At 50.6% G+C, this 27,332-nt stretch overlaps 1 protein-coding gene across 4 annotated transcripts in view; it reads left to right on the forward strand.

Moving 5' to 3' along the window:
* Nucleotides 1-331: 331 nt before the first annotated feature.
* TTC39A (tetratricopeptide repeat domain 39A) overlaps nt 332-27,332 on the forward strand; it is a 50,663-nt gene continuing 23,662 nt past the window's right edge. Inside the window, exons 1-3 of one of the 4 annotated variants that reach the window (XM_010803567.4) lie at nt 332-469; nt 19,058-19,162; nt 26,681-26,812. In XM_010803567.4, the coding sequence (XP_010801869.2) occupies nt 417-469; nt 19,058-19,162; nt 26,681-26,812 (290 nt within the window). In that variant the 5' untranslated portion in view covers nt 332-416. Of the gene's footprint in view, nt 470-11,220; nt 11,343-11,534; nt 11,663-18,552; nt 18,737-19,057; nt 19,163-26,680; nt 26,813-27,332 lie in introns of those variants that run through there. The other 3 variants (XM_002686362.7, XM_010803569.4, XM_024990141.2) reach the window with 3 other exon arrangements.

Below are 27,332 nucleotides of genomic sequence, written 5' to 3' on the forward strand. Positions count from 1 at the left end.
CAGGTACAGCCCTGGCAAGGCCGGTTCTGCACTTAGGCAAGTGGGAAAGGCATTGGTGACGCCATCACCCCTCGATACGGAGTACGGGCTCAATACTGGGAGTGGAGGCGCCCGGGGTAGGTCCTAGCGCTGCCACTGGCTCTCTGTGTGACCTTGGACAAATCCCTAGGGTGGGGGGAGGAGGCTCAGTTTCTCATTGTCTCGACGGCCGTGGACGGGAGTGCTCTCGCCCTGGGACCGCAGGTCGGCTCTTGGACACCAACGCCCCGGTCAGGCAGGGAGGCGCCCGGCCGGGCGGGGAGGAGCCACGGGGCCCGCCCCGCCCACTCCGTCCAGGTGCGGCCACCCGAGCCGCAGCTACTGCAGCCGCCGCCGCGAGGGGCCGCCCGCGCCCCCTCCGAGTCGGGCCCGCGTCCATGGCCTTTCTGACCGCCTGGAAGGGGGCGGCCCCCGGGAAAAGCGACTACAGGTACCAGGCGGGGGTGGGGACTCGGCGGGAGGCGCGAGTGGGACTGCGGGACGGCAGCCGACAGAGGGACAGCTGACGGGACACAGCAGGCGACGGCAGCGTGCGGGTTGCTGGGCGCGGGGTAACGGCCGGAGGGCCCCGGGAGGGGCAGCCCACTGCCTCTCACCACCACCCGCCCCACGTGCCGCGTGCTCGGTGTTATGGCCCCTAGCAGGGCTGGGCTTGGGAGGGAAGAGATGCCACCCATCACCCCAAGCCCCGCTTCCGGTGCTTCACCGGTGAGGGCAACTCAGGTGAGCTGGACCTGGGCCGTACTGGGAGTCAGGTGTGGGCAGCTGCGCCTCTCCTCCAGCAGGGCTGCTCACATCCCTCACCCTCCACATCTGGGGCAGCAGTTTGGAGGGAAATCCTAGGTCCAAGTGGGCATCCATGTGCACCACAGCTCCTCCCAGTCAGCCCTTCGGGGTATGTCATCACCCTGTGTGTCACCCCCAACTCCTGGGTGAGTTGGTATCTCCAGATGTGTTCTCATGAGAAGGGGAAGAGGGGACAGCCCTGGCCTCTCTTCTGAGCTTTGACCCCAAATTCCTTTCTTTTGTATATTTAAAGCTCACCCTGCTACGCCCTGGAGAAGGGCAATCTGACTGTCCTGTTGGCACATCAAACTCAGAAAGCCCCAAATCAAACTTCACATCCCACCCTCAAACCTGTTCCTCCTGTGTTCCCATCTCAGTGAAGGGCATAGTCATCCACTGAGTTGCCCAAGCCTGGAATCTGGGAGTCATCTCTGTCACCTCCCTCCCTCACCTCCACCCTGGTCTCCAAGCTCTGCTGATTTTAGCTTCTTGATGACTCTCGAAGCTGTACATTCCTCTTGGACTATTGCAACAGCCCCTAACTTTTACATTTCCTGACCATCCTTCAGACTGGTCTTTTCTAAATCAAAAACCAGACCATGTCATTTTTCTGTTTTAAAACTCTGCCTTCTTTTTTTTTTTTTATTTTATTTTTAAACTTTACATAATTGTATTAGTTTTGCCAAATATCAAAATGAATCCACCACAGGTATACATGTGTTCCCCATCCTGAACCCTCCTCACTCCTCCCTCCCCATACCATCCCTCTGGGTCATCCCAGTGCACTAGCCCCAGGCATCCCAGTATCGTGCATCGAACCTGGACTGGCAACTCGTTTCTTACATGATATTTTACAGGCTTCAATGTCATTCTCCCAAATCTTCCCACCCTCTCCCTCTCCCACAGAGTCCATAAGACTGTTCTATACATCAGTGTCTCTTTTGCTGTCTCGTACACCGGGTTATTGTTACCATCTTTCTAAATTCCATATATATGCGTTAGTATACTATATTGATGTTTTTCCTTCTGGCTTACTTCACTCTGTATAATAGGCTCCAGTTTCATCCACCTCATTAGAACTGATTCAAATGTATTCTTTTTAATGGCTGAGTAATACTCCATTGTGTATATGTACCACTGCTTTCTTATCCATTCATCTGCTGATGGACATCTAGGTTGCTTCCATGTCCTGGCTATTATAAACAGTGCTGCAATGAACATTGGGGTACACGTGTCTCTTTCCCTTCTGGTTTCCTCAGTGTGTATGCCTAGCAGTGGGATTGCTGGATCATAAGGCAGTTCTATTTCCAGTTTTTTAAGGAATTTCCACACTGTTCTCCATAGTGGCTGTACTAGTTTGCATTCCCACCAACAGTGTAAGAGGGTTCCCTTTTCTCCTGTTTTAAAACTCTTCTGTGGCTTTCTATCACTTAGTGGTGAAAGGTCAAGACTCTCCAGGGGAGGGGCTGTGACCTGCCCAGGCCCACTTCCTATCACTCCGTGACCCTCATTCTGGTCCAGCAACAACGGCTGGCTTTGTAGGACTCTCACAACTGTGCTAAGCTGCTCAGGGCTACCTCTGCCTGGAATGCCATCTACCACTCCTGACAGTCACCCCATAAGATTCAACTTTAGATGACCTCTTTTCTTTAAATTTTTTTTACTATTAAAATAAACTTTTAATTCAAGGGTAGCATACATACAGAAAAATGCACACACTTTAAGTGTACAGAGCTCAATGACTCTTCACAAGGTAACCAGTACCCATGTAACCAGCACCCAGATTAGGACACAGACCATTACCACCCCCAGTGTCTCCCTTGTGCCCCTCCCAGGGGCAAGCCCACAAAGGTAACTACTATCCTGACTTCTAATATCATAGGTTTGATTTTTCTGGGTATTTTTGTTTGTGTGTTTGTTTTAATTGAAGTATAGTTGATTTACAATGTTGTATTTAGATTCTGGTATATAACAAAGTGATTCAGCCATGAGGAAATGGCAAACCACTCCAGTATTCTTGCTGGGATAATCCTGTGGACATAATCCTGGAGGGCTACAGTCCATGGGGTAACAGAGTCAGACATGACTGAGCACAAACACATGCACACACACACACGTGTATGTGGCTTAAAATAAAGCAATGTGATGGACAGTAAAATCCATTATGCCCAAAGCATTTCCAGCAGTGAGGACATTTCCTGTCAAAGCCTGAGATGTGTCTGAAGAACAGAGAGGTGTGTGTGTCATTGAGGATTCAGGAGGCAGGCTACCCAGAAGAAGGCAGAGTTTGGATTTTATTGTGTATTGGGAGACACGACAGAAGTGACTTAGCAGCAGCAGCAGCAGCAGCAGCAGCAGCAGGAGCAGAGGGCATTAGGGAGGGGATTTACATATTTAAAGCTGACCCTGCTACCCGTGGAGAAAGGATATTGCTGAGAAGACAGAGCATTTTAACACTGGGTCATGGTCACCCCCTTCTGTCTCCCCTGTACATATGAAGAAGGGACAGGGTTCATCTACCCCCATGTCCTTGAAGCCCAGCACAGTATGCTTCGGTTTTGATGAGAACATGGGGGCATGATTTATGACGAGGGTGAGATTGCTTGGCTGAGGGGATGAGGAGCAGCTGGGTCCATGTGGATTTCTTGCCCGCCTGCCCTCCTGTAAGAACCCAGTTGTGCTATGTCTTGTAGCCCCCTAAGTGAGAAGTGTAGGTGAGGACCTGAACACGCCTGGCTTTCTACCTCAGCTGGAACTTGGTGGTCACAAATACCCAGAAAATTCTGACTCCCAGATGCCCTTACAGAGTCTCTCACCTGAGGCAACAAACCGGGTCTCCATTCTCTCAGCTTGAGGCCTGTGACTTCTTCACCCTCGGCCCTCACCCACCACGCTGCCTTGTCTCCCACAGCCTGGCCAAAGGGTAAAGGGCTTGGGAAGGTGCTCAGCCCCCGCTTTATCATGTACATACTGGCTCTATGACCCTGATTCAGCTGCCTGACCCACGTGAGCCTCAGTTTACTCATCTGTGAAACAATAGCTGCTCACTGAGCGGTGGCAAGACCTGGTGAAGCCACATTGGTAAAGGACCTGACAGACAGCCACTGGGGCAGATTTGGTGATCAGTAAATGTGAGTTCACTGCTACAAGGGAATCCTCGGTCTATGGTATTTGCGTTGAACAGAGGGGATTCAGAAAGGTTTAGTGGCTTCCCTGGTGGTCTAGTGGTTAAGAATCGGCCTTCCAATGTAGGGGACCAAGTTCAGCCCCTGGTCCAGGAAGATCCCACATGCCACAGAGCAACTAAGCCCATGAGCCTCAAATACTGAGCCCACATGCCACAACTACTAAAGCCTGTGTGTCTAGAGCCCGTGCTCCACAACAAGAGAAGCCGCAGCAATGAGAAGCCACCACAATGAAGAGGAGCCCCCGCTCACCACAGCTAGAGAAAGCCTGTGTGCAGCAACAAAGACCCGGCACAGTCTAAAATAAATAAATAAATGAATCTTTAAAAAAAAAAAAAAAAAGGAAGGTTTGGGAGCCAATGGTGTGATTGTAGGCACCAGAATTGGGAAGCCGGGAACTGTTAGAAGAGGGAAATGATGCCTGTGCTTCTTAATATAGTGACGGCCACCTCCTTGGCCTACAAACAAAGTCCCTTACTAGTCATACCAGTACATGCCCCCCACCATGGCTGCTCCTGTAGGAGAGGAAGTGCAAGCAGGCAGGATGCTTTTAAGAGAGTAATTCAGTGGCAGAGCTGCTGTGGGACAGATGGCTGCCCCAGGGATGGAGGGACCTTGCTGAAGAGGCCAGGGGCCTGCTGGGGCTGCCGTGGACAGGTTTCCTACTCTCAGTTTGAGCCTGAGTTCAAGGAGCTCTAAGATGCCTCCAGATAGGGAGTGTCAAATTTGATGACTGGAATCCTTGGGCTGTTAAGGTGTCCCTTCCTTGGCTCTGGATCTGGGCTCAAGGCCAGTGCTGAATTTTCAACTATGGGATTCTCAGATTCTGTGAGTTGAGGCATCTGTGATCGTCAGACTCATGATTTAAAATGCCAAGTTTTACGTTCTTGAAGCTCCTGACCCCAGGATTCTGATTTACCTGCTTTGGCCAAGGGCAGCTGCACAGGGTGGGAGAGGGCTCTGATGTGGGAGGCACCATGTGGCCCCTCCGATTCTAAACCCCTGGTGAGGATACCATGGCCCAAGGTGGTAGCATGCCTGACATATTTGGAGAAGAACAAGGAGGCCAGTGTGGCTGAATCAGAGAGTAAAGGAGGATGACACCAGAGAGAGAGACAGCGGGGCAGGAGGGCTAGGGAAGACTTTAACTTTTGCACTGAGCACCATGGGGAGCCAGTGCAGAGGTGTGAACAGAAGAGTGACATGGTCTGATCAAGTAGGGCTGGAGCTGTGTGCAGGGTAGACAATAAAGGGACATGGGTGAGAGCAGAGAAAACAGGGGACAATGCAGTCATCCAGGCAAATAAATTCTCTATAAATTTAGCACCTGCAGAATAGTTCAGTATAATTCATTGAACTAATTCCTTATCTATGGGCATTTAAATGAGTTCCAGCTATATCTTTATTATAAGAAATACTGTGATGAACATCCACATACCATAAATCTTTGTGTCTATGATTATTTCTTAAGATATGATTGCTGCCCAGGTGTTACTGGTCATCTTTCTAAGGCTCTCAGCCCATAATTCCAGTTACCCTTCAGAAAGATAGTGCCACTTTCTACTCCGACCAGCAGTGAGTGAGGTGGCACATTTGCCCTGAGGGAGGTATTAGATGTCCAGTGGGTGTTGCCCTTGTGGTCCTGGCCAGGTCTGGGTGCATGTCATAGGGGAAGTCCCTGTTCTGTGGCTAGCCTTGCAGGGTTCCAAAACTCTTTCAGGTCCATTTGCTTATTTTATTGCTCATGTCAGTCTTGTTATCCCTGCTTTATGAGTGAAGAAACTAAAGCTCAAAGAATAATGACCAGGCCCATTCTAAGAGCTTTATGTCTATTATCTCATTTAATCCTTACAACATCCCCATTTCAAAGACAAGATCACTGTTCCAGGGTGTCAGAGGTGGGGTATAAGCCCCAGCTTGCAAACCTGCTCTCAAAAACACTCCCTCCCTGCCCTGACTAAAACCAGTAGAATGACTTGCTTGGGGGCCGCACAGCTAGGACATGGTGGGGCTGGGAGTCCAGCTGGATCTTCCTGATTCTGCAGCTCTGACCTCTGACAGGATGCCACTCAATGCCAGAAACCCCTCATTAGCATTCTGCATCTTCTTTTCATTCAAAATTGTTCTTGGTCTTTGTGCCTGACGGGGCGTTCCTTTCTTAGAGCCACCTTGGGCAGCTCTGGGGGACCAGACTTTTGAAAAAGAGCTCAAATCCCAGAAACCAAGAACATCAGAGCAGGGAGGGCCCTTGACCTCCTGGTCCAACCTTCTCTTCCTTTTATATTTGGTGGGGAGAGAGAAACTAAGGGCCAGAGTGAGGCAGTAACTTGTCCAAGATTACACAGCTAGTGAGGACCAGAGTCCATGGGGAGGGAGGGGGGCAGCCCAAGGAGCAGGCCTAGTCCTCCCTAAGGGCCTCTCTCAGGGGAATACTGAAGAACTGTGACTGGTTTGGCCCTCTTCCAGGGCCCTTTGTGGATGAGCCTGTTTACCTGTGAATTATTAACGAGCTCAAGCCTGTAACCTGCTGGGTGGAGCTCACTCACTCACTCTAAGGAAAACCAGCTTCACAGTCACCAGCTCAGCTGGGTTGGGAGGGCTCTAGGGTCTGAGGGGTAGTTCTGGGTTTTAGAGACAGTGGAGGTGGGATGCTCCATGTAAGGGAGGGGCCTGGAGAAAGGCACCGAAAACGCAGCTATGAAGAGGGGAGGGGACCGGGGTCCCTGAGTAATGCTTGGCAAGCTTATGAGCATGGCTGAGAGGTGGCCACTGTGACCACAGGTTTACAGATGGGAAGACTGAGATTCAGAGGGGCAGAGGCAGAGCTGACTTCACAGCTTAAGCTCCTTCTACAGTGGCATCACTTTTCACGTGCTCAGACCCCTATTTGTGTGACATCTCCCCCACCCATTTCCACACACTTTCTGTATAGGATACAGTTGAAATTTGGTTTAAGGCATGCTTAGACCTGAGTCCAAGTCACGCTTGGTTCAATCCTCAGTTTTCTCATCTGTAGGATGGGAGATAAAGCTACTGTGGAACTTTCTAGAGCATTCTGAGGAGGTTAGTTATTGAAGGCTTTTTTTTTTTTGGTCACACCATGCAGCTTGCAGGATATTAGTCAGATAGCATCACCTACTTGATGGACATGAATTTGAGCAAACTCCGGGAGATAGTGGAGGACAGAGGAGACTAGAATGCTGCTCTCCATGGGGTCACAGAGTCGGACACAACTTAGCAACTGAAAAACAAGTTCCCTGACTGGGGACTGAACTCAAACCCCAGCAGTGAAAATGCTGAGTCCTAACCACTAGTTCAGTTCAATTCAGTTCGTGTCTGACTCTTTGCGACCCCATGAACTGTAGCACGCCAGGCCTCCCTGTCCATCACCAACTCCCGGAGCTCACTCAAACTCATGTTCATTGAGTCAGTGATGCCATCCAGCTATCTCATCCACTGTTGTCCCCTTCTCCTCCTGTACCCAATCCCTCCCAGCATCAGGGTCTTTTCCAATAAGTCAGCTCTCTGCATCAGGTGGCCAAAGAATTGGAGCTTCAGCTTCAACATCAGTCCCTTCGATGAACACCCAGGACTGATCTCCTTTAGGATGGACTGGTTAGATCTCCTTGCAGTCCAAGGGACTCTCAAGAGTCTTCTCCAACACCACGGTTCAAAAGCTTCAATTCTTCTGCGCTCAGCTTTCTTTATAGTCCAACTCTCACATCCATACATGACTACTGGAAAAACCATAGCCTTGACTAGACGGACCTTTGTTGGCAAAGTAATGTCTCTGCTTTTGAATATGCTGTCTAGGTTGGTCATAGCTTTTCTTCCAAGGAGCAAGTGTCTTTTAATTTCATGGCTGCAATCACCATCCACAGTGATTTTGGAGCCCAGAAAAATAAAGTCAGGCACTGTTTCCACTGTTTCCCCATCTATTTTCCATGAAGTGATGGGACCGGATGCCATGATCTTAGTTTTCTGAATGTTGAGCTTTAAGCCAACTTTTTCACTCTCCTTTTTCACTTTCTTCAAGAGGCTCTTTTGTTCTTCTTCACTTTCTGCCATAAGGGTGGTGTTATCTGTATATCTGAGGGTATTGATATTTCTCCCGGCAATCTTGATTCCAGCTTGTGCTTCCTGCAGCCCAGCGTTTCTCATGATGTACTTTGCATATAAATTAAATAAGCAGGGTGACAATATGACCACCAGGGAATTCCCTGAAGGTCTTCTTAAGCTGAGAGATGGTATCAGTGGAATTAGTCTATATGAGGCTTCTCAGGGCCACTGAGAAGTGCAGTGAGCCCAGTTGCTTGCTCTTGCTGGTTGGGGAGAAAATGAAAGAGGAAAGCAGGCCCACCATTTCCTAGGCACAAAGCACCAGAAAAAAAGGTCCCCTGGCAGGGGAGGAAGGAACCCAGGACTCAAGACGCTCTCCTGGTCCCCTGGAAATTAGTAGATGACCTGAGCAAGGTCACCTGAGTTGGGAGGTGGAAATAATGGTAACTCACGGACTCGCCGGGTCTGGGGCTGAGCCAGAGTTCCTGGGGGCTGGGAACTGCCTGGGTGGAGCCCTCCTGAAGGATAGGCCACTCTGATGCTCTGATCCACCAGGTGAGTGGCTCCAGCATCACTGCTACTATTGTGGTGTAGACAGAGTTCCAGCTCTGAAGGCAGAGCTGAGCCCCAGTTTTCATCTGTACAAGGTGGAGAATAATAGCATCTACCTTGGCCCCCCCACCACCAGCATCAGAGCACTTAAATAGCACATGCCAGGCACCATCCTGGGCATTTTACACATAGGAATTCTTAATCTTCAAATGACCCTTTGAAGCAGGCAGAATTTCCATTTTACTGAGGAAGAAACTGAAGCTCAGAGAGGTGGTTAAATGTGTACATTAAAATGAGATAATCCACGTTATATACTTAACATATACAGCACATAATAAGCCTGTGATGAATGTCAGTCATTATTGTAATCATTACCTGAGAGGAAAATGGTAAAGTGCTAGGCCCAGTTTTCAAGTTTTTGGTGGTTAGTTGGGCACTGACACAGAGATGTCTGACCAGACCCAGAGGCTCCCAGTCTGATGGCAGAGACAGTCACATACAAACCCCACCCCACCCCCACCACACAGACGGTGTTCGCCCCAGGTCATAGGGAGGTCAGAATGGGTTAGAGCAGTGTGTGCCCAGGAAGCTACTGCCCCCATTAGGGAGGAAGGGCTTCCTGGAAGAGGATGCATCTGAACTGAAACCTTCAGGGTGAGTAGGAGCTTTCTTTCACACATGGCAGGTTTTTAATAAATGTTGGTCAAGTACAACTAAAGATTTACTTTGAAGCTAAGGTAGCATAAAGCTTCAGAACTCCTCACTTACTTGGCCCCTTCCAAAGCTCTGGGAGGACCCTCTAAATTTTATATTGATAAATTTGTATTCTTTTTTTTAAAAAAAGCCTATCAATTATATGCTTTTGGATTGTCCCTTGGTTAAACAAATGAATAATCCATAACAAGGAAGAAGGTGTGTTCCAGGCAGAGGGAACTCTGTGTACCAATGCCTAGAGACCTGAAGGTGCATGGCATGTGACAAGACACTCCCCGCCCCACCACCATCTGAGTCTCCTCCACCAGCCTCCTCACCCAGGCTCCTCTTTAACACATTGCTGGGCTTCTCACCAGCTTCACAAACTCCAGCTGTCATCAATGTGCCTTTGCCACTTCCACGCTCTTTGACCCATGTCCCCGTCTGGTACATCCTTTCTACAACTTCCTTGTGTATAAACAATATAAACTTCAAAACTCAACTCTGTGTCCACCTTCTCCAGTAAGCCTCAGACTCCTCCAACTTCTGTAGCATTCTTATTTACCCAGACTTCTAAAGATGATGGTGGATGTTATCATAGTCTGCTCCTTGTAGTTAAATAGCTTTTCCATGCCTATGTCAGAATCCCAGAGGTGTGATGGCCCTTGCTTTGAGCATCTGGCCTCTGCTCACATATGGACAGAATAAGAACTCACTACCTTTCCAGGCAACCTGCTTAGATTTAAACAGTTGTCCCCAAAGCCTCTCCCCTCTGCCACCGGGCCCAATCTGCCTGGCTCCTCCAGGACCTAGTCCAAGCCCTCTTTCTAACATGGCTGCTTCTACAGGCTCCTCCTATTTCCCTTTCTGACATCCTGGAGCTCAGGGCTGATCCAGGGGTGCTGGAGCCCCTCCTCCCTCTGTCCCCTGCCTTTGTGAAGGGACAGCTCTAATGGCAGCCACGTGCTCTGATGAGTCATGATCAAGAGCATCTGTAGCCTGGAGGTGGCCGCTGGTTAACTCTTCATGGGCCAGTGGCTCTTCTGCCAGGAGGCCTGGTCGGCTTTAACTTAACTCTGGTCCTAGACATATACCTGAGGGCTGGGCACACAGTAGGCATCTGAAGTGTTATGGGTGACCCCACATAGGCCCTGGGGATTCAGGGGAGAGGGGGCCAAGAAGGCAAGAGTGTGTGGAGTCAGGAGGGTTGAGTTCCAATCACAACTTGCCATTTTTTAGGTGAGTGCCCTTGAGCAAGTCACATGAACTCTGTGCCTCAGTTTCTCCATCTGTAAAACGGCAGTTATGAAGATTCTTTGGGGAGGCAAGTGCGAACTGCTGGCTGGCAGTGAGTGCTAAATGGCATGATTTTCTGCCTTCTGGTCTCCTGCACAGAGAAGCACAGCCAAGCTGTGGGCAAATGGGTGGGATTAAAATCCAGGTCTTTCTCTGCATGACTGCCCCCAACCAATGCAGTAGGATGATGAAGGGCTCAGGTCAGGGGCGCTGAGAGGCGGGCGCTGTGGGGATGGGAGAGTGGCAGGGAGGTGGACCTCAGGTCTAGGAGAACTTTCTGGGCCCAGATTGCTGGGGCTCCGTGAGGAAGGCGTGAGCCCGCCCTCCAGGGGGATTGAGCGCAAAGGGTTCTCGGGCATGGGCAGGGCAGACCTTGGGCGCCCCGGCTCTCTCTGTCAGGGCGGGGATGGGGGGTGTAGGGGGCGCCTTTCGCCGGCCCCAGGCAGCCCTCCCACCCGCGCCCGCTGCAGACCCCGCGTCTGCGGTCGGCCGCGGGCGGGCGGCGGCCTGGCCCCACTGCGCGGGTGGGCAGACCGAGGCCCGGCCCGGCCCCGCCGCCTTCCCCGCCCCCGGCGCGCCCCTCCCCGGGCGCCGCGTCCGCGGCTCGGCCGCACAGCGCCCGCTCGGGGTTCCGGCGGCAGCACCTGGGCCGCGGCTGGCGTCCGCGGGGGCACGGTGCCCGCCCCACTCGGCGATGACCACGGCCGGCGCCCCGGGCCCCCTACCTGCGGGGTAAGTGCGCGGCGGGGCGGCCCGAGGGAGCGCTGGCCGGGCCGGGCCGGGACTGGGGGCGGGGGGCGGGGGGCGGCGCCGGGCCCGGCCTCCCCCGCGGCCCGCACTGCGGCTTCCCGCCCCTGCCTCCTGGCGCCACCGCCGCAGCCGGGGAGCGGGAAGGGGACTGAGCGGGGAAGGTGGAGGCCCCGGGGACCCTGGGCCGGTCACTCCCCTCGGGGTCCCAACTTTGTCGGAAGCTGTGGCCACAGCCACGTCAGAGCTTTCTCCCTCCCGCCTGGCGTTTACACCTGAGCCCACCATCATCACCTCCATTACAGGTGAGGGACCTTAGCCAGTAGCTCTTAGATGACTTAGGCCTCCCAGGAGGTGAGAAGTGGGCCTGGGATTTGAAACCAGCAGTGTCGGATGCCAGGCACTACTTCATTTTCAGGGATATTCGAAGGAGTTAAAAGGCTAAGCTAGGAAGCGGCCGGGGCTCCTGAGCACAACAGGAACAGGGGTAGTAAAGGTGGGCGTTGTCACTTTCAACGTGGCACTGGTGTTCATTGCCACCGCACCCCGTTGAGGAACCTGTGGGACCCTACACTGCCCCGCAGTAGTGAGCAGCTCTTTGCCATTCGTGGGCCCCACTGGTAGGGGCTGGGAACCTGAGCTGCTAGGAAGTTGCTGGGTGGAGATCCGGCCCAGGTGAGCTGGGAGGGGTGCCATTCTGCCTGGAGCCTGGCCAACAGGACAGTATTTGCGTAGGGCCTCAGGGCTAACACATGAATAGGGAGGTGACGAGGCTGGTGCCACCTGTCAGCTGGAGGCCTCCACAGGGTCCTTGTGTGTTCCAGACTGAAGGCTTGGAAGTTGGGTGGCTGGGGGACTCCCTGTCCTGGGGAAGGGTTGCCTGGTAAGTCAGGCAACGTTTTGTATGACTTTGACCAAGTCCTTTATCCTCTCTAGAATTCTGGTCCCTCCTTTGGAAAATACAGGGAGGCTGAGCTGGCTGCTCCCTTCCTTCTCTGGGCTGGTCTCTGTAAATCTGGAAGTTAGTTAAGTCTGTCTGCCCAGCCCTGAGCATCACCCCCACTGGGCCAAGAAAAATGATTTTTAGGAGAAAAGGCAGGTGTGGAGCAGGGCACCTATCAAAGAATCCTGAACCCCCAGACTAGAGCCCTCATTCATCTTCTTCCTTGCACCCTCACATCCCTGCAGTCCCCTCTACAACTCTAGGCTCCTCTGGCCCCTCCTTGGGCCTTCAGGGCAATGAGCTTGCCCTTCTGCACTGGCAGGTCATCCTCCTACTAAACCATACCTGCCCATTTTCGTGCCCTCAAGGTCCATCTGGTCCCAGTCAGTGCATTCTGGTGGGGTCTGAGCAGAGCAGGGGCAAAAGCCCAGCTCCATGTGTGAGGGGCAGTGGTGAACAAACCAACATTTAAATCTCCATCACTTCAAAAATTATGAAATAATTTCAACCTTCGGAACAATATAGCCAATAATAAAATGAACTCTCTGCCCTTGCCAGCAAGCTTTTCCAGATGTTAATATTGTGCCCCATTTATTTCATATTCTTTTTAAGAAATAAACCATGGCAAAGATGGTCAAAGCCCCTGTGGACCACCCCTACCCTTCCCTCTACAGAGACAGTCACCATCCTGAATTTTGGTTTATCATTTTTCTGTCTGTTTGTATTCTTTTACTGAGTATGTTTAAGCCTAAAAATTATGTAGTTCTTTAAATTTTTTCTGTAAATGGAGTCATACAGCATAAATAATTCTGCAACTTGCTTTTACTCATTCAGCTTCAGGTTTCTGAGATCAAGGTCTCTTGATCCTTGAAACCCTGGTCTGCATTTGCCTTCCTGTGGTATGCCACCTGATGTAGAGACTGTTATTTATTTATTTATCCAGCCTTCCTGAGGTGGAAGGAAGGTCCACCTGAACCTGAGATGGTTCCCAGGATCTTGTTATTCAAACAATATTCTCAAATGATTGTCTTACACATATATGAGTGTTCTTCCAGGTTCCCAGGTAGGAGTGGAATTGCTGAGTAGCAGCAAAGTGTCAGACACGACTGAGCGACTTCACTTTCACTTTTCACTTTCATTCATGGGAGAAGGAAATGGCAACCCACTCCAGTGTTCTTGCCTGGAGAATCCCAGGGATGGTGGAGCCTGGTGGGCTGCCATCTATGGGGTTGCACAGAGTCCGACACGACTGAAGTGACTTAGCAGCAGCAGCAGCAGGACATGTGCATTCGATTTTTAAAGTTACTTAGTTTCATTATAAAAGTGGTGCTGTTCTGTAAAAGAAATGATGGAAACATCTTAGGGAAAAAAATTGCTAACATTTCATCAGTGCTTTTTAATGTCCTTTACACTGTCTCAGTCATTCTTAGTAGCAACACTGGGAGGTAGATACTGTCATTCCCATTTTATTGATGAGGAAACTGAGGCTCATAGAGGTTAAAGAACTTTCCCAAGTTTTTCCAACAAGTGATTGCTAAGCTGCATCTATAGTCCAGGGTTATCTGATTTCAAAACTCCACACCACCTAGGCCACACCACATCACTCCCTGCCACGTGGTACTGGCTTTATGCACAGCTAAGGGTGACTCTGGAAGCAGAGTCCCAGTCATATTTGCAGTTTAGAAAGGTCATTGTGAAAGTGACAGGTCCCCCATAGATGGGTTCCCCTCAGCCAGAGTTCCCCCTGAATGCTGGAGCAGGAAGTAGAGGCCAGCTCTGACTCCTGTCTGCTCTGAGTGACCGCCTTGCCCTGCCTCCACTGCCCCACCCACCTCACCCTGACTGAGGGCTGGGTAGGAGGGTTTTCTGTTTTCAGCAGGTACGAGGGTGCCCCAGCTCTGCCCATCACACACTAAGGTAGTGATTTCCAGGCAGACTGAAGTGGAGGGGTGGGAAGGAAGGGGAGAGTGGGATGGCTGCAGGATTGACACCCCTTCCCACCCTTCAGCTCTCTTCTCACTTTGACTTCAAGCCCCCTCCCACTATGCTAAAGATCCTGGTGTTCGTTGTCACTAGCCATTCTCCACACTCTATCCAGCTCGACTTCCCCGCCCACCCACCCCCACCTGCAGCACAGAAGAGGAGGCCACCATCACTACTTGGGAGCCCAGGAATATTTTGGCCTGGGCCCCAGCTGGGAGCTTGGAGCAGGAAGGCCTTAAAGACATGGAGACAGCCTACAGAGAAGTGGGGACCTCAGTCACAGCCAGGGGAAGGGAAAGGCTTGGCAGATTGCTTTTGCAGAAAGTATTTCTGTCTTCTCCCAGGTTCCTGGGAGCAGGAAACCAGGTTCCTCTTTTCACTGTCTTCACTTCCTTATCTGTCACATGCAGATAAGAACTTCTGGCTCCTAGAGCTGGTAGGAGGATTGAGTGAAATAATGCAGGCATCAATTTAGATAACTTGAAGTGATATTCTCCCGGCAGTGATGGGTATTTGTCAGTGCTATTATTAAGTCCAGTGGGACTGATGTCTCCAGCCCACCTCAGCTTCCCAGCCAGCTGGGATGCCCCCACCTCACTCCTTCACTTATAGGCCTTGCCAAGCTTGTCTTCCACACTTGCCCCGTGATGGTTGGCGCCCCCTCCTCACTATGGTGCCATGCCTCCAGCCCTTTGCTCACACTCTGTTCCCCTTCTGGGACTGCTTTGTCCATCTAGTCCTCACTTCAGGGCCATTGTACCCAGACAACTTCCTTGATTGCCCCACCCTCACTTCTTGGTCTCGTCAGCCCCCTGTGATGCCCATGAGCGCAGCCCTGATGACTCTGGTTGTCAATGCCTCTGCCTTGTGTAGCCCTCAGGGCAGGCCCAGGTCTGGGTCCAGTCTCTTTTCCCCAGGGCCTAGCCCCAGGTCTGGAGAGGTCACTGCAGACCTGCCTCACCACAGTTAAGGGGAAGGGATGCTGAGGCTGCCAGAGAAGGGAATATGTGCCTCTGTGTTGTCTGTCTGTCTGTGCATCTTTCTCTCCAGGTAGACTGAGGACGCAGAACCTCTCTCTTGATGCGGGTAGAGATGGTGGTGGGAGTGGGAGTGGGGTGTGCACAGAAAGGGAAGGTAGGCTCTTGTTTCTGAAATTGTTTAGAGATGGACAGAAGCCAGGACAATGGACTTGACTCCCTGGGGCTGAGCTGGTGGGCACTGGCTTAGGCAGAAACTTGGGTTAGAACCCATGCTCAGGCATGTGACCTTGGCCAAGCCACCTCTCTCTGTGCCTTAGTCTCCTCTTCTGAAGTGGGATAATAATTCCACTTCACAAAGCTTTGTGAGTGCTCAAGGAGAGGACAGCAGTTAAGTGCCTGGGGCAGTGGGTACTCATTGCCTTTTCGCTGATTCACCAGCAGAGATGAATGGACTGAACCCCACTCATTAGGCTAAGCCTTGGGCGCAAAGGAAGACACTGTCCCCACCTCATGAAGTGGGGTCTTTTTGGCTTTATCCTAAGGGTGAAGACAGTGAAGGCCTTCAAGTCTGGAAATGACATGGTCAGGTTTGGGTTTTAAAAAGCTACCTTTGGCTATTACATTATCCCTTAATAAAACTACCTAGATGCTGGATGAGTTACAACATTCATCCTTTAACATACATTCCTGAGAGTCTGCTGCAGTAACAAATCCCTCAAGCCAAGAATCCCTCAAGCCAAGGGAGCTGAAATCAGGCCGATAAATAAGATGAAGCCACAGCAACCTGGTGGTATTTACAAGCTACAGAAACCTAGAATCTTGAGTTTTAATGACACTTAAAGAATGGACTTCCCTGGTAGCTCAGTGGTAAAAGAATCCACTTGCCAGTGCAGGAGATGAGGAAATGAAGGTTTGATCCTGGGTCAGGAAGATCCCCTGAAGAAGGAAATGGCAACCCACTCCAGTTTTCTTGCCTGAGAAATCCCATGGACAAAGGAGCCTGGTGGGCTCCCGTCCATAGGGGGGCAAAAGAGTCAGACATGATGTAGTAACTAAACAACAACGACAAGGAATGGGAAATAAGGACTCGCGGCTGCCCAATGGTGTGAGGAGTTGGAGCTTCTCCTCCCTACCACCCCACCACTACATGAATGTGCCACCCTCAAGGGTGTCTTCAGCATGTAAGGATACTGACTGGGAAAAAAATACCCACACACCACAAAGGGAGACAACAGTTCTGGTGGGGACCAAGGGGCTCCCTAGAAAATTATACATACCAGTCAGCTCTCACACAAATTTCAGGTTTGAATATACACTACCTCTGTGGTCCTGAAAATGCTAAACCAAAAAAGTAACGTAAGTGGTCTTAGGGTGGTAGCACCACAGGGAACTTGGCTGAAGTGAATGCAAATGCTCTCTGAAGAAGTGGGTTCTCATTTAAAAATCCCTTTGGGATCAGTCAGATAGAAGCTTGTGGTAAAATGAAACATACAAGGAAACGAGGTGCTGTGAACAATAGATACCAGAAGCAAGAAATAGCAGAATTAGAGTCTACGATCCTAGAGTGATGAAACACTGTGATTGTGTTTAAAATGTGGAAAGAAATCAAACACGGACTTGCAACAATAAGCAGAGAACAAAATACTGCCAAAAATGACCAAGCAGATTTGAAAAAGAACCAAGTAGAATTTATGAAGGTGAAAAATAAAATAATTGAAATTAAAAAAACTCAGTGGACAGGATAAGCAGCAGATGAGACATGCTGCTAAGTCACTTCAGTCATGTCCAACTCTGTGCAACCCCATAGGCGGCAGCCCACCAGGCTCCCCCGTCCCTGGGATTCTCCAGGCAAGAACACTGGAGTGGGTCGCCACTTTCTTCTCCAATGCATGAAAGTGAAAAGTGAAAGTGAAGTTGCTCAGTTGTGTCCGACTCTTAGCGACCCCATGGATTGCAGCCCACCAGGTTCCTCCGACCATGGGATTTTCCAGGCAAGAGTACTGGAGTGGGGTGCCATTGCCTTCTCCAGATGAGACATACTTAAAGAGAATTAGTGAAATGAAAGATATAAAGAAATTAAATCTAATAGAGTGAGTGAAAGAGATGGCCAAGAAGAGAATGAAGAGAAATGAAGCACAGAATAAAATGAAGTTAACAGAGAGAAGAGTTAGGAATGGACAGGAGTAGAAGGTGGAGTCTCCCATCAGACCTAGGTAGAGATGGTAGGGGCCTGGACTGGAGGCCACTGGGTATAGAAGGAGGTGGATTAAGAGATTTTCAGGAGATAGGACTGAGAGGGCTTACTGATGGAGCAGATGACGGAGGCCAGTGGGAGGATGTGTCAAGGATGACTACTAATATTTCTGGCTTGGGAAACTTGATAGCGGGGTATTGTTTATTGAGATGAGAAATCTGGAGAACAGATTTGGGAGAAGAAACAGTTTTGACCAAAAAACATACTTCATTTTGCCTGCGAGGTTCTGCTGATGCAACACAGAGTCCTTACAGCTGGGCCTTAAGATAGGTGTAGGACTTTATCTGGTGGAGAAGGAACTTTAACTTTTAAGGATCTTTTTGCAGTAAGATCATCAAGACTGTTTTTGGAATCTTCTCTATGTAAAAGAGGCCCTTGGAGAAGAAACATTCACAAGAAATCAAACAGGACTTTTGGGATCATCTCTCATCTTTTAGATGGTAAACAGGGTCAGAAAGATAAGGAATTTGCTCTCAGAACCCAGGGCTCTTCATTTATTCATTCATTCATTTGTTCATTCATTCATTCACTGACAACCTATATTTATCAAAAGCCCATTTTGTACCAGATACTAGACACTGGTGATACAGTAGTGAACAAAATGAAGATTCCTGCCCTCAGGAAGCTTATATTTTAGTGGAGGGAGACAGATAATAAACCCAAAAATAAGTTAAAAAAAAAAAAGGTCACAGAGTGATAAGAGCTATAAAGCTATAAAGAGGTGTAAGGGGGACTTCTGGTAGTCCAGTGGTTAAGACTCTGTGCTCCCAATGCAGGGGGCTGGGGTTCAACCCCTGGTCAGGGAACTAGATCCCACATGCTGCAACTAAGAGTTTGCGTGCCACAACCAAAGATCCCGCACTCCACAACAAAGACTGAAGATCCCGCATGCTGCAAATAAGACCTGTGCAGCCAAATAAAAACAAATAAACTTTTTTAAAAAGAGGTGTAAGGACTGGAAGGAGGCCAGGTATACTGGAGATGCTATTGGCTAAGGTGGCTCTTGAATGTAAAGCCCCCTGGGCAGCTCTTACAGGGTGGCTGACCATTCCAACCCATTGTGACAGTGCCTGTGGGGTTCTAAAGTGCAGGCCAGAGGAGGCCAGGAGAAGGCCTAGAGAAGAAGGAGGAAGAAAAGGACTGCAGTGGAACTTAGTGGGTGGGCTGTGCCCCCCAAGTGGGGGCAGAAAAGTCCAATGGGTCAAAAGGGGCATGGAAGGTAAGATAAATTTATTCCTGAGGCTTCCTTGCACCAATCCCCAAGACCCTATCCTCATCCCCTTCCCAATCCCCCCACTGGGTATCAGATGACATTCTCCTTCCTCTCCCCTCTCCCACCTTTAGGAATACTCAGAGGTAGGTTCAGATTGTCCTGTGTCCTAGTTCAGAGGGGGCAGCCTGGAGGAGCTCATGACGCATCCAAGGATCACCAGGGAGGTCAAATGGGTGCTGGGAGGCTCTGTTCCAGCCAGGACAGTTGAACCTTTCAACCAAGGCTCTTTTGAGAGCTTCCGGGTCATGCTCGTGTCTCTCCCACCAGGACTCCTGTGAGCAGCCTCCATGAGGCCCTGGACCAGTGCATGACCGCCCTTGACCTCTTCCTCACCAACCAGTTCTCAGAAGCACTCAACTACCTCAAGCCCAGGTGAGGCTTAAGCCCAGATTGGAGATGGAGGATGTGTATATGTGTGTGTGAGTGTGTGTGTGTGCACGCGCATGCACATATGTGAGTGTAGGGATGGGGGTATTAGATGGAGACCCAGAAGTCTTACATGAGAGGAATCCAGTGTAACTAAATGCTTTCGGCCTTCTGGGTCACTCCGACCTCTGAGAATTCCATAAAAATGGCTCAGGATCCCCATTCCATAGCCTAGAACAACCAAGCCGTCCTCAGGGTCACCGTGACTTCCTTCTCCTCAGGTTCTTGTGGCTTCTTCCACTTTGACTTCTTGGTCCTACAGAGTCTGGCTCTAAAATAGCCCCTTTTAGGTATTTTCCTCCAGAGTACTACAGACTTGAATTGCTTTCACTGAAGCCTTTAGGGCAATGATGACAGTCAGTCGTTTAGCCATTTCTTCTAGTGTTGACTGCCTTATTTCTAAATAATACACTTGGACTGCTCTTTCTTTACTTACCTCTTTTTTCAATTTTTTTTTAAAAACTGAAATTAAGTTGAAATATAATTCACATACCATGAAATTCACTCCTGTTACTTTTTACTTTTACATATCATCTAATGGTTGCAAGGGGCTGCCCAGGTGGCTCAGTGGGAAAGAACCCCTCTGGAAAGCAGGAGACATGGGTTCGATCCCTGGGCTGGGAAGATCCCCTGGGGAAGGAAATGGCAACCCACTCCAGTATTCTTGTCTGGGAAATCCCATGAACAGAGGAGCCTAGCAGGCTACAGTCCACAGGGCTGCGAAAGAATCAGATATGACTTAGCAGCTAAACAACAAATGGTTGACAAGAACTTAGCTTTCTTAAACCCCTGCCACACCTCCCTTCCTTCCTCCTGCTCCTATCATTGTATCACAATATCTGGCTAAATTAGTAATCAGTGTTTTCATTATTATAGCTATGTAATTATGCTCATCGCAGAGATAAACCTTACCTTGTAAGATTATATTTTCTTTTTGGAGTTAATAATTGTCTTGTTTTTTTCATTTGCCTAATTTGCTATATGTTTATCCTGAGCTCTTTATAGCCACTCCATGAAGTCATGAGGTTTTCTCTAAATACTCACATATATCAGGGAAACCCTCTCAGTCCCTCCTTTTTCTGGAAACCTGTCCCCTGGAGGACAGGCCTGTTTACTGGCCACCTTCCAGCTGGCTCCTGGAATCCCCTTTACTTCTCTCCAGTTTGCTTGGCCTGGCTTTTTCTCTCATATCCATATCCTCCCTCCTTTGGTTAGAGTGCATCCTCTAGAAGTTTTCTAAGAGAGTGTTGCATGAATATAAGCTTTCCTGCTCAGAATTTTGAAGGCATTGTTTTCTGCCCTGTTTCCTGGCAGGTACTGTAGCCAGGAGAATCCTAATTCTTCTTTTGTGGCATGGGATCTTTTTTCCTCCTCCAGACATGTTTAGGATCTTCTCTCTTATTCCTGCAAATCTGAAATATCACAATGATGTGCTGGAGTATAGGTCTGTTTAATTGGAATTTTTTTATTTGAAAACTCAGTTCTAGGAAATTCTCTCGTGTGATCCTTCCACATTCTGTTTCTCTTTCCTGGACTTTCTTTACATCAGCCGCTAGGCTTCCTGGTCCAGTCCTCTTCTGAGCTATTTATCTGTGCCCTCCCCACTGCATTTCTGTATCTTTTTTCCCCCCGATTTTTGGGAGAGTTCCTCAACCTTATCATTAAATCCATTGACTTTTCTTTTTTTGTGTGTAATCATATGATTAATTCCCTAGTACTCCTCAATGTTTTCTGAATGTTCTTTTTCCCTAAAACATCTTATTCTTGGTTTATGGGTGCACTGTGTTCTTTATATCTATATTTAAAATATGAGTGTCCTGAGGATGGGGCCTGGCATGTAGTAAGCATTCTAATGAGTATTTATTGCTGTTATTATTATCACAGAATAATTATCTCTTCTGAAAATATTTTGTTTTTTTTTTCCTACATAATCTTGGCTTTCTCAGTGTTTCTTTTTTCTTTAAGAGGGAGAATCCTCTCACCGTGGTGGGGAGGGGCTTTCCTGAAACACCCATGGTCCCTGGCTGGCTGTCTGGTCATATTTAAGAGCAAGTTCACTCAAAATCCAATGGGAGGGTCTGGCCCAAGTAGCCTTGTGATTGGTGGGATCAGCTTTTGGATGAGCTGGCAGAGAGCGGGCCCCAGATGTTAGCATTTCAGGAAAAGAACGCCACGCCCACCCTAGCACCCCGCCACCTTCTTCTACGTGGGCAGAGAGCCCTGGCAGCCTGGGTCCTGGGGTTGAGATGGGGCCGAGGTGGGGTCTAATCGCGTCTGCCGCCTGCTGGCCTAATCCCCTCTTTTCAGCTCTAGGTGGTCATCTGCCACAGCTGGCTCCCCCAGAACCGCCCTCCCCACCAGCTCCTTGGGAGAGCGAGTGCTGGGGCAGGGCTGCTGCTTTCCCCAAGCCAGTCCTGTTCAGTTTCTCTAGACCTGACTGACCCATCGCTGTCCTGTCTGGGGTCAGCGGCCCAGCTTCTGAGGGGGCAGTGCCAGGGCTTGGTGGACATGAGTCGTACAGTGGTCCACATGCCCCCACACCTCAGCCCACCCTCTGAGAGGATCTGGCTTGAGATGGGGCAGGACCGGTTCTGCTTAAGAGCGTGGCCATCGTCAGAGGCAGGCCAGGCTCCATCCTGCCCCATCACTGAGTACCTTCCAGTACTTCTGGAAGGCGCCCTGGCTCCCCTTCCCTCCTGGTCACTCCTTGTCCCTAAGCAGCTCCTCTCTGCCACTTCACCCCCCAAAGCCCTCCTCCCTCTCGAAGCCCCCTCCTCCTTGAGGGGCTGCCTCACCTGCTCTCACCTCAGGAGGGTACTTTCCTAGGGAGTCCTGAACTCAGGCCCCTAGAGGCAGCACAGAGAGAACAGTCTTCCTGTGAGGCCACCTCTACCTCATTCATGAGACACTGTAGCCTCTATTTATCTCAGCACCTGCCCCATTCTAAAAACGGGTCTTTTCTTTCTTTCTACACTTAAGAGCCTCCCCCTCCACCAAACAGTGCTCGTCATTAGCATACACCCCACCCCTTCTTGTGACAACCAAATAATGTTTCCAGAAGGGAGGTGTGGGGAGGTACAGGAGATATCTTTCTCTATCACTTTGAAGAACTACTGGTCTAGAGAAAATAATTCTTGCTGTAACATGACCTCCCCTGCCCAGGTGTAGCCACTGAAGCTGTGAAAGATGCTGGGGGTCAGCTTCATTCACCGTTCGTGTTGTACACATGTGTCTCATTTACTGTTATCCGTACTTTGCCCTCGGGGAGTAACTGGGCTCACCAGGCTTCCCACTCCCACCCCTACCCCCAGTTTTTGCTTTCCCTTTGTCACGTCTTTGAGTAGCTTCTAGTTTATTTTACTTCACTCCATGTCTGCCCCTGAGCACTGTCTCTGGAACATGGTCACTACTCCACTCATTTGATGAAAAAACTGGTCATGGCTGATAACTAACAGAACCACGATTGAAATCCAGCCCCCCTCAGCTCCTGGGCCTCTTGGGCCATCTTGGATCTCAAGCAGGTGGAGGAGTGTATCTGGCACAGAGGTCTCATGCCTGCCTCCTCTTCCAGGTGGGAGGGAAGGAGGTAGAATAGGGTGTGCGTGTTGGGGACAGATGTAAACATTCTTGAATGTTTACGTCGGATCTCAGTTGCGGCACGTGGGATCTTTTGTCACAGCTTGAGAACTCTCTAGTTGTGGTGCAGGAGCTTCAGCAGTTGCAGGACCCAGGCTTAGTTGCTCCATGGCATTGTGGTCCCCGGCCAGGGATTGAACCCACGTCCCCTGCATTGCAAGGCAGATTCCTAACCGCTGGACCACCAGAAGAGTTCCCTAAGATTCCTTTGAGAGAGGAAGTCAAGTCCCTTGCTGAGAGTAGGGGGTGACAGGGATTGAGGAAAAGTTGATGAGTAGTGTGATGGGCTGAGGTTGGTGATCCAGCTCAGGCTGTACCTATCTGTGTGGTGGTGGCTCCCTCCCTTCTTGCTCGGTGGCAGCGCTGTGGAGAGAGTAGGCGGTTTCTTGTTTTCTGGGCCCAGGCTCCTAAGCCAGTGCTCCAGGGGGCTGGAAGGCTCAGCAGTGAGGGTTTTGACAAGAGAGTGGGTGACATGAGGGAGCTTGAGGGGTCAGGAAGACAGGACGGGCTGGAGGATCAGGCAGTGGGAGTGATGAGAGTGAGTGCGAAGGTGGGGAGCCTGTGGTTGGGAGGCTGGGTGTGTCATGCAGGACTCCAGAAGCAGAGCTGTTCTGTGGGTTGATGATGAGGTCAGGGTGTGACCCATGGGATGCGGCAGTTGGGCACCAGTGACCATTTCACTTGGCAGCACCTCATGAGTAACCTCGTGTGCATGGCAACATGTGGGGTGCTGGGGCTGCAGGACTGAACAGGGTATGGGCTGTCCTCAGCGCTCCTCAGGGAGCCAGTGAAAAACCGTAAAGGGTGGTGCTGAGAGCTGTACGAGGACCCCAACTCACGTGGGAAGGGGCCGGTCAGGAAGGCTTTAGGCCCAGCCCCATAACTTCCAGGGTGCATTGCAACATGAAAATGTAGAATCCTTTGTTTAGAAATTATTAAGGATTTCAAAACAATGACAGCAGAGCATTAAACCAAGCATGGACCCCTGCGTGACTGCACAGATGGCATACCCATGAAGCCAGCCCTGGAAGTCTTCCTGGAGGAAGTGACATTTAAGCTGAGATAGGCTGGATGAGAAGGAGTCAGCCGGATAGAGAGGGCATTTCCAGGCAGAGAAGCAGCCTGTGCAAAGGCCAGGCAGAGAACGAGGGCCTAGTGTATTTGAAGAACAGAGACACTCAGCCTGGCAGGGGTGGGGAGAGCTGGAGTAGGTCCCAGAAGAATGAGGGCTGAGTGATGGAAGGTGGGCTGGGGATACAACTGCCCCTGGAGGTGAGTGAGCTGGAGAGGAGTGCAGCAAGGTGGGTCTGAGAGGCGCTGGGGGGCTTCCATGAGGATGAAGGAGAGTGGCTTGGAGGCGGGGGGGTCTGTCTGCCTTCCAGCCTAGAACAGCCTCACCCAGAGAGGTCCTCTGGAAGTCAGGGTTTAGACTGGGACTGCAGGGAGGTCTCCAGAAAGAGCAGTAGGGGTGGGATCAGAGTCAGCCTGATGGTGAGGACAAAGATGACAAGGGCCCGAGTCATGGCTACTGGCAGGAGGAGGGAAGGGCTGGAGGCACTGGGCTTACTGGACCTCCAGGTGGCCGAGGAGTCCCCGACCCCAACGTACGGCTCTTCCTATGGATCTTCAATGCTCTCCTTCTCTCGACAGCTGGTCTAGGCCTGGCAGAGACCCCTTGGGCATTGTGTCCTAGAGCTGGGTCTAGCTCACAGGGAAGGGGATCATTGCTTCCAGCGGTCCAGTCACCATAGGCACAGATAAGAACTTTGTGGAATGCAAACTAAACTTGGGGTGCCTGAGGTCTTGGGGGGCCGTGTTGTACCTCTGTGCCCTGAATCCCAGTCCAGACTACAGACTTGAAATTCCACTTTGCCTGCCAGCTTCCCAGGCAGGGTCCTTCCTACTGGGCTGGGCAAGTGGAGCTGAGTCCTGGGCCTGGGACTTGAGGGTAAGGAGGATGAGAGTTAGAGAGGCTGAGGGAGGGAGTTATCTGGGATGTGGGTCTTTGTGGCTGCCAGGGAAACCCTTCCTAAAGGAGAAAGTTTTTATGCAGGGCAATGACCCTTAACCCTGGCAGGACCCAGAGGGACTTAGACTCATATTTCTTGAGTATCAGCATTGTGGCCCCAGCCTGGATACCCAAAACTCCTGGGAGAGAATTATTGTGTCCATTTTACAGAGGAGAAACCTGAGGCTCAGAGATGCCTATAGAACTCACCAGGATCACACAGCTGGTAACTAGTGCCTGTGTCTGAGATATTCTGAAGCTTGAGTTCTGTCCCCACGACAGGCTGCGACTTCCTTTCCACAAGCCACTGCCCTCCAACAAGCAGTTCTAGCAAAGACCTGGGAGGTGTCCTGACAGCTACTAGGACTGGTTCTCTTCATAAACCTTTGACTTCTAAGGATAATATCACCTGAGAATCACCCAGAAGTAGAAAAGCAACTTAATTTACAGAGGTGTTTTATGAATGAGAAAGGCAGGAAAATGTGTGAAGTCGTATAATCTATAACAGTCTATAAACAGCCTATAAACCTTAGTCATCTCTGTCTCCTGTGAAGTTCCCAGCAGAAGCCTGGCAATGAGGAATTTGGAAAATAATTAACAAGGGAGTGTAGGGAAGGGAGTGAAGACTGCTGCAGCATCTACGGTGTGCCAGGCGAGGGTAATCCCTGGCCAGTCCCATGGGGACTCTGGTGGAGCAGCTTTATTGTCCCTATTTTGCAGAACCATAAATCAAGGCCCAGATGTGTTGTGACTTCCCCAGGTACAGAGAGGGACTGGGTCCCATCCTTCCTTGCCTGTTGCTCTCTGTATGTGTTAGACTAAATGCCGTCCCTCTCCCTCCAACACCCTTTAGATGAGAGGTCTGGGGCCATGGAGGAGCAGGGAGAGAGGAGGGGGAGGCTTCCTGAGCCCAGCTTGCACTGTCACATTGGTGCTAAGACAGAGATAAACCCACACAGCTCTGACCTTGAGATGCCCACCGTCTGGGAAAGAACTGAGTGTCTGCTGATGTAAACTCAGCGTGGCCCGTACCTCCAGCATAAACGCATGCTCCCTGGAGCAGGGGCCCCAGTGGCCCTTGAGGCATTCAAGCACCTTTACAGATGAATCAGGGGGTGTAGGGTAGAGAATGGGCATTTAATGCTGTGGGAACAGCAAGGGTAAAGGCCTGCCGGAGGGAAAGGATGGAATTTTCCTGAGGTAAGCATGTATGGTTCAGTGTGGGTAGACTTGAATGTGGGCAGATATTGAGGCAGGAGCAGAAGTGATAGGAGAACTGGGCTGGAGGGGTGGGCAGGGCCTCAACTCCCAGAGTTATCTCATGGGAGGTGGAAGCCCCAGGTGGGCTCAAGCAGAAAGTGATGTGGTCAGGTGATGGGGTGGGGAGAGGCAGGAGGTAACGAGGCCAGGGCAGTCCAGGCACAAAGATGGGTAAGCCTGGGGTGGGGTTTGAGGATAAAGGAGACCCTGCAGACAGGACTTGGGCTTGGCCTGTGATGGGTAGGGGAGAAGGCGAAAGATGGCCCTGGTGCAGGGAAGTACTGCCTCAGGTCAGCATGCTGCTGCTGCCATCTGTATAGAATGAATGAAAACTGAAGCTCAGATTTGGAGAGTCACTTAGGGTGACGCAGCAGGAAGAAGAGGAGCTGGGATCCGAGGCTGCCTGAGTAGCAGTGGAAGGGTCAGTTGTTGGGTGAGTGCATTCTGCTCTCTGGACCTGTGTTCCCCCACAGTGGGGGAGGGGATGGTGAATGATGATTTGGGCTCAGCTATCTTGAAGTTCTAGGGGTTGATGCTTTTATGTCCCTTCTCTCTGGCAGAACCAAGGAAAGCATGTACCACTCGCTGACTTATGCCACCATCCTGGAGATGCAGGCTATGATGACCTTTGACCCCCAGGACATCCTACTTGCTGGCAACATGATGAAGGAGGCGCAGTCGCTCTGTCAGAGGTCAGGTCCATGGGGCAGGCAGGGATGAGGGGTTGTGAAGCATCCATTTGTCACTTTGGCCTATCCCAGTGCCTAAAATACCACTATCAGTCCTGCTCCTTTTGGCTCAAAAGTGTGTCCCCAAGTGCTCAGAGCTGTCCCTGTTGGCACTGCCTCAGGAGCCACGTTGTCTGAGCTGGTCACTGAGAGCTTCCTGGGTCAGACTGGATTGGGAGGAGATGAATCCTGGCTGTGGTCACGTAATAATTCTCTGACTTTGGGCAAGTCCCTCTGTGGATTCAACTTTCCTCATCTGTAAAATGGGTGTGATGATAGAATTGTTGTGGGAACTGCATAGTTGGTGTTCAGTGCACATTAACTGCTTGAATGCATGAATAAACAGACCCTCAGTGTTTGTGCACAGGTTGAGTCATCATTCACTGGGACACACTCCAGCCTGGCCTAGGCCAGTCCCTGGCCTGGGCTCTGTTCGCCCAGATAATCATCAGACCCTGGCCCCTCTGTTGCCTGAACGGCCTGA

The sequence above is a fragment of the Bos taurus genome, chromosome 3 (genome assembly GCF_002263795.3).
Source record: "Bos taurus isolate L1 Dominette 01449 registration number 42190680 breed Hereford chromosome 3, ARS-UCD2.0, whole genome shotgun sequence".
In the NCBI taxonomy this organism is placed as follows: Eukaryota; Metazoa; Chordata; class Mammalia; order Artiodactyla; family Bovidae; genus Bos; species Bos taurus.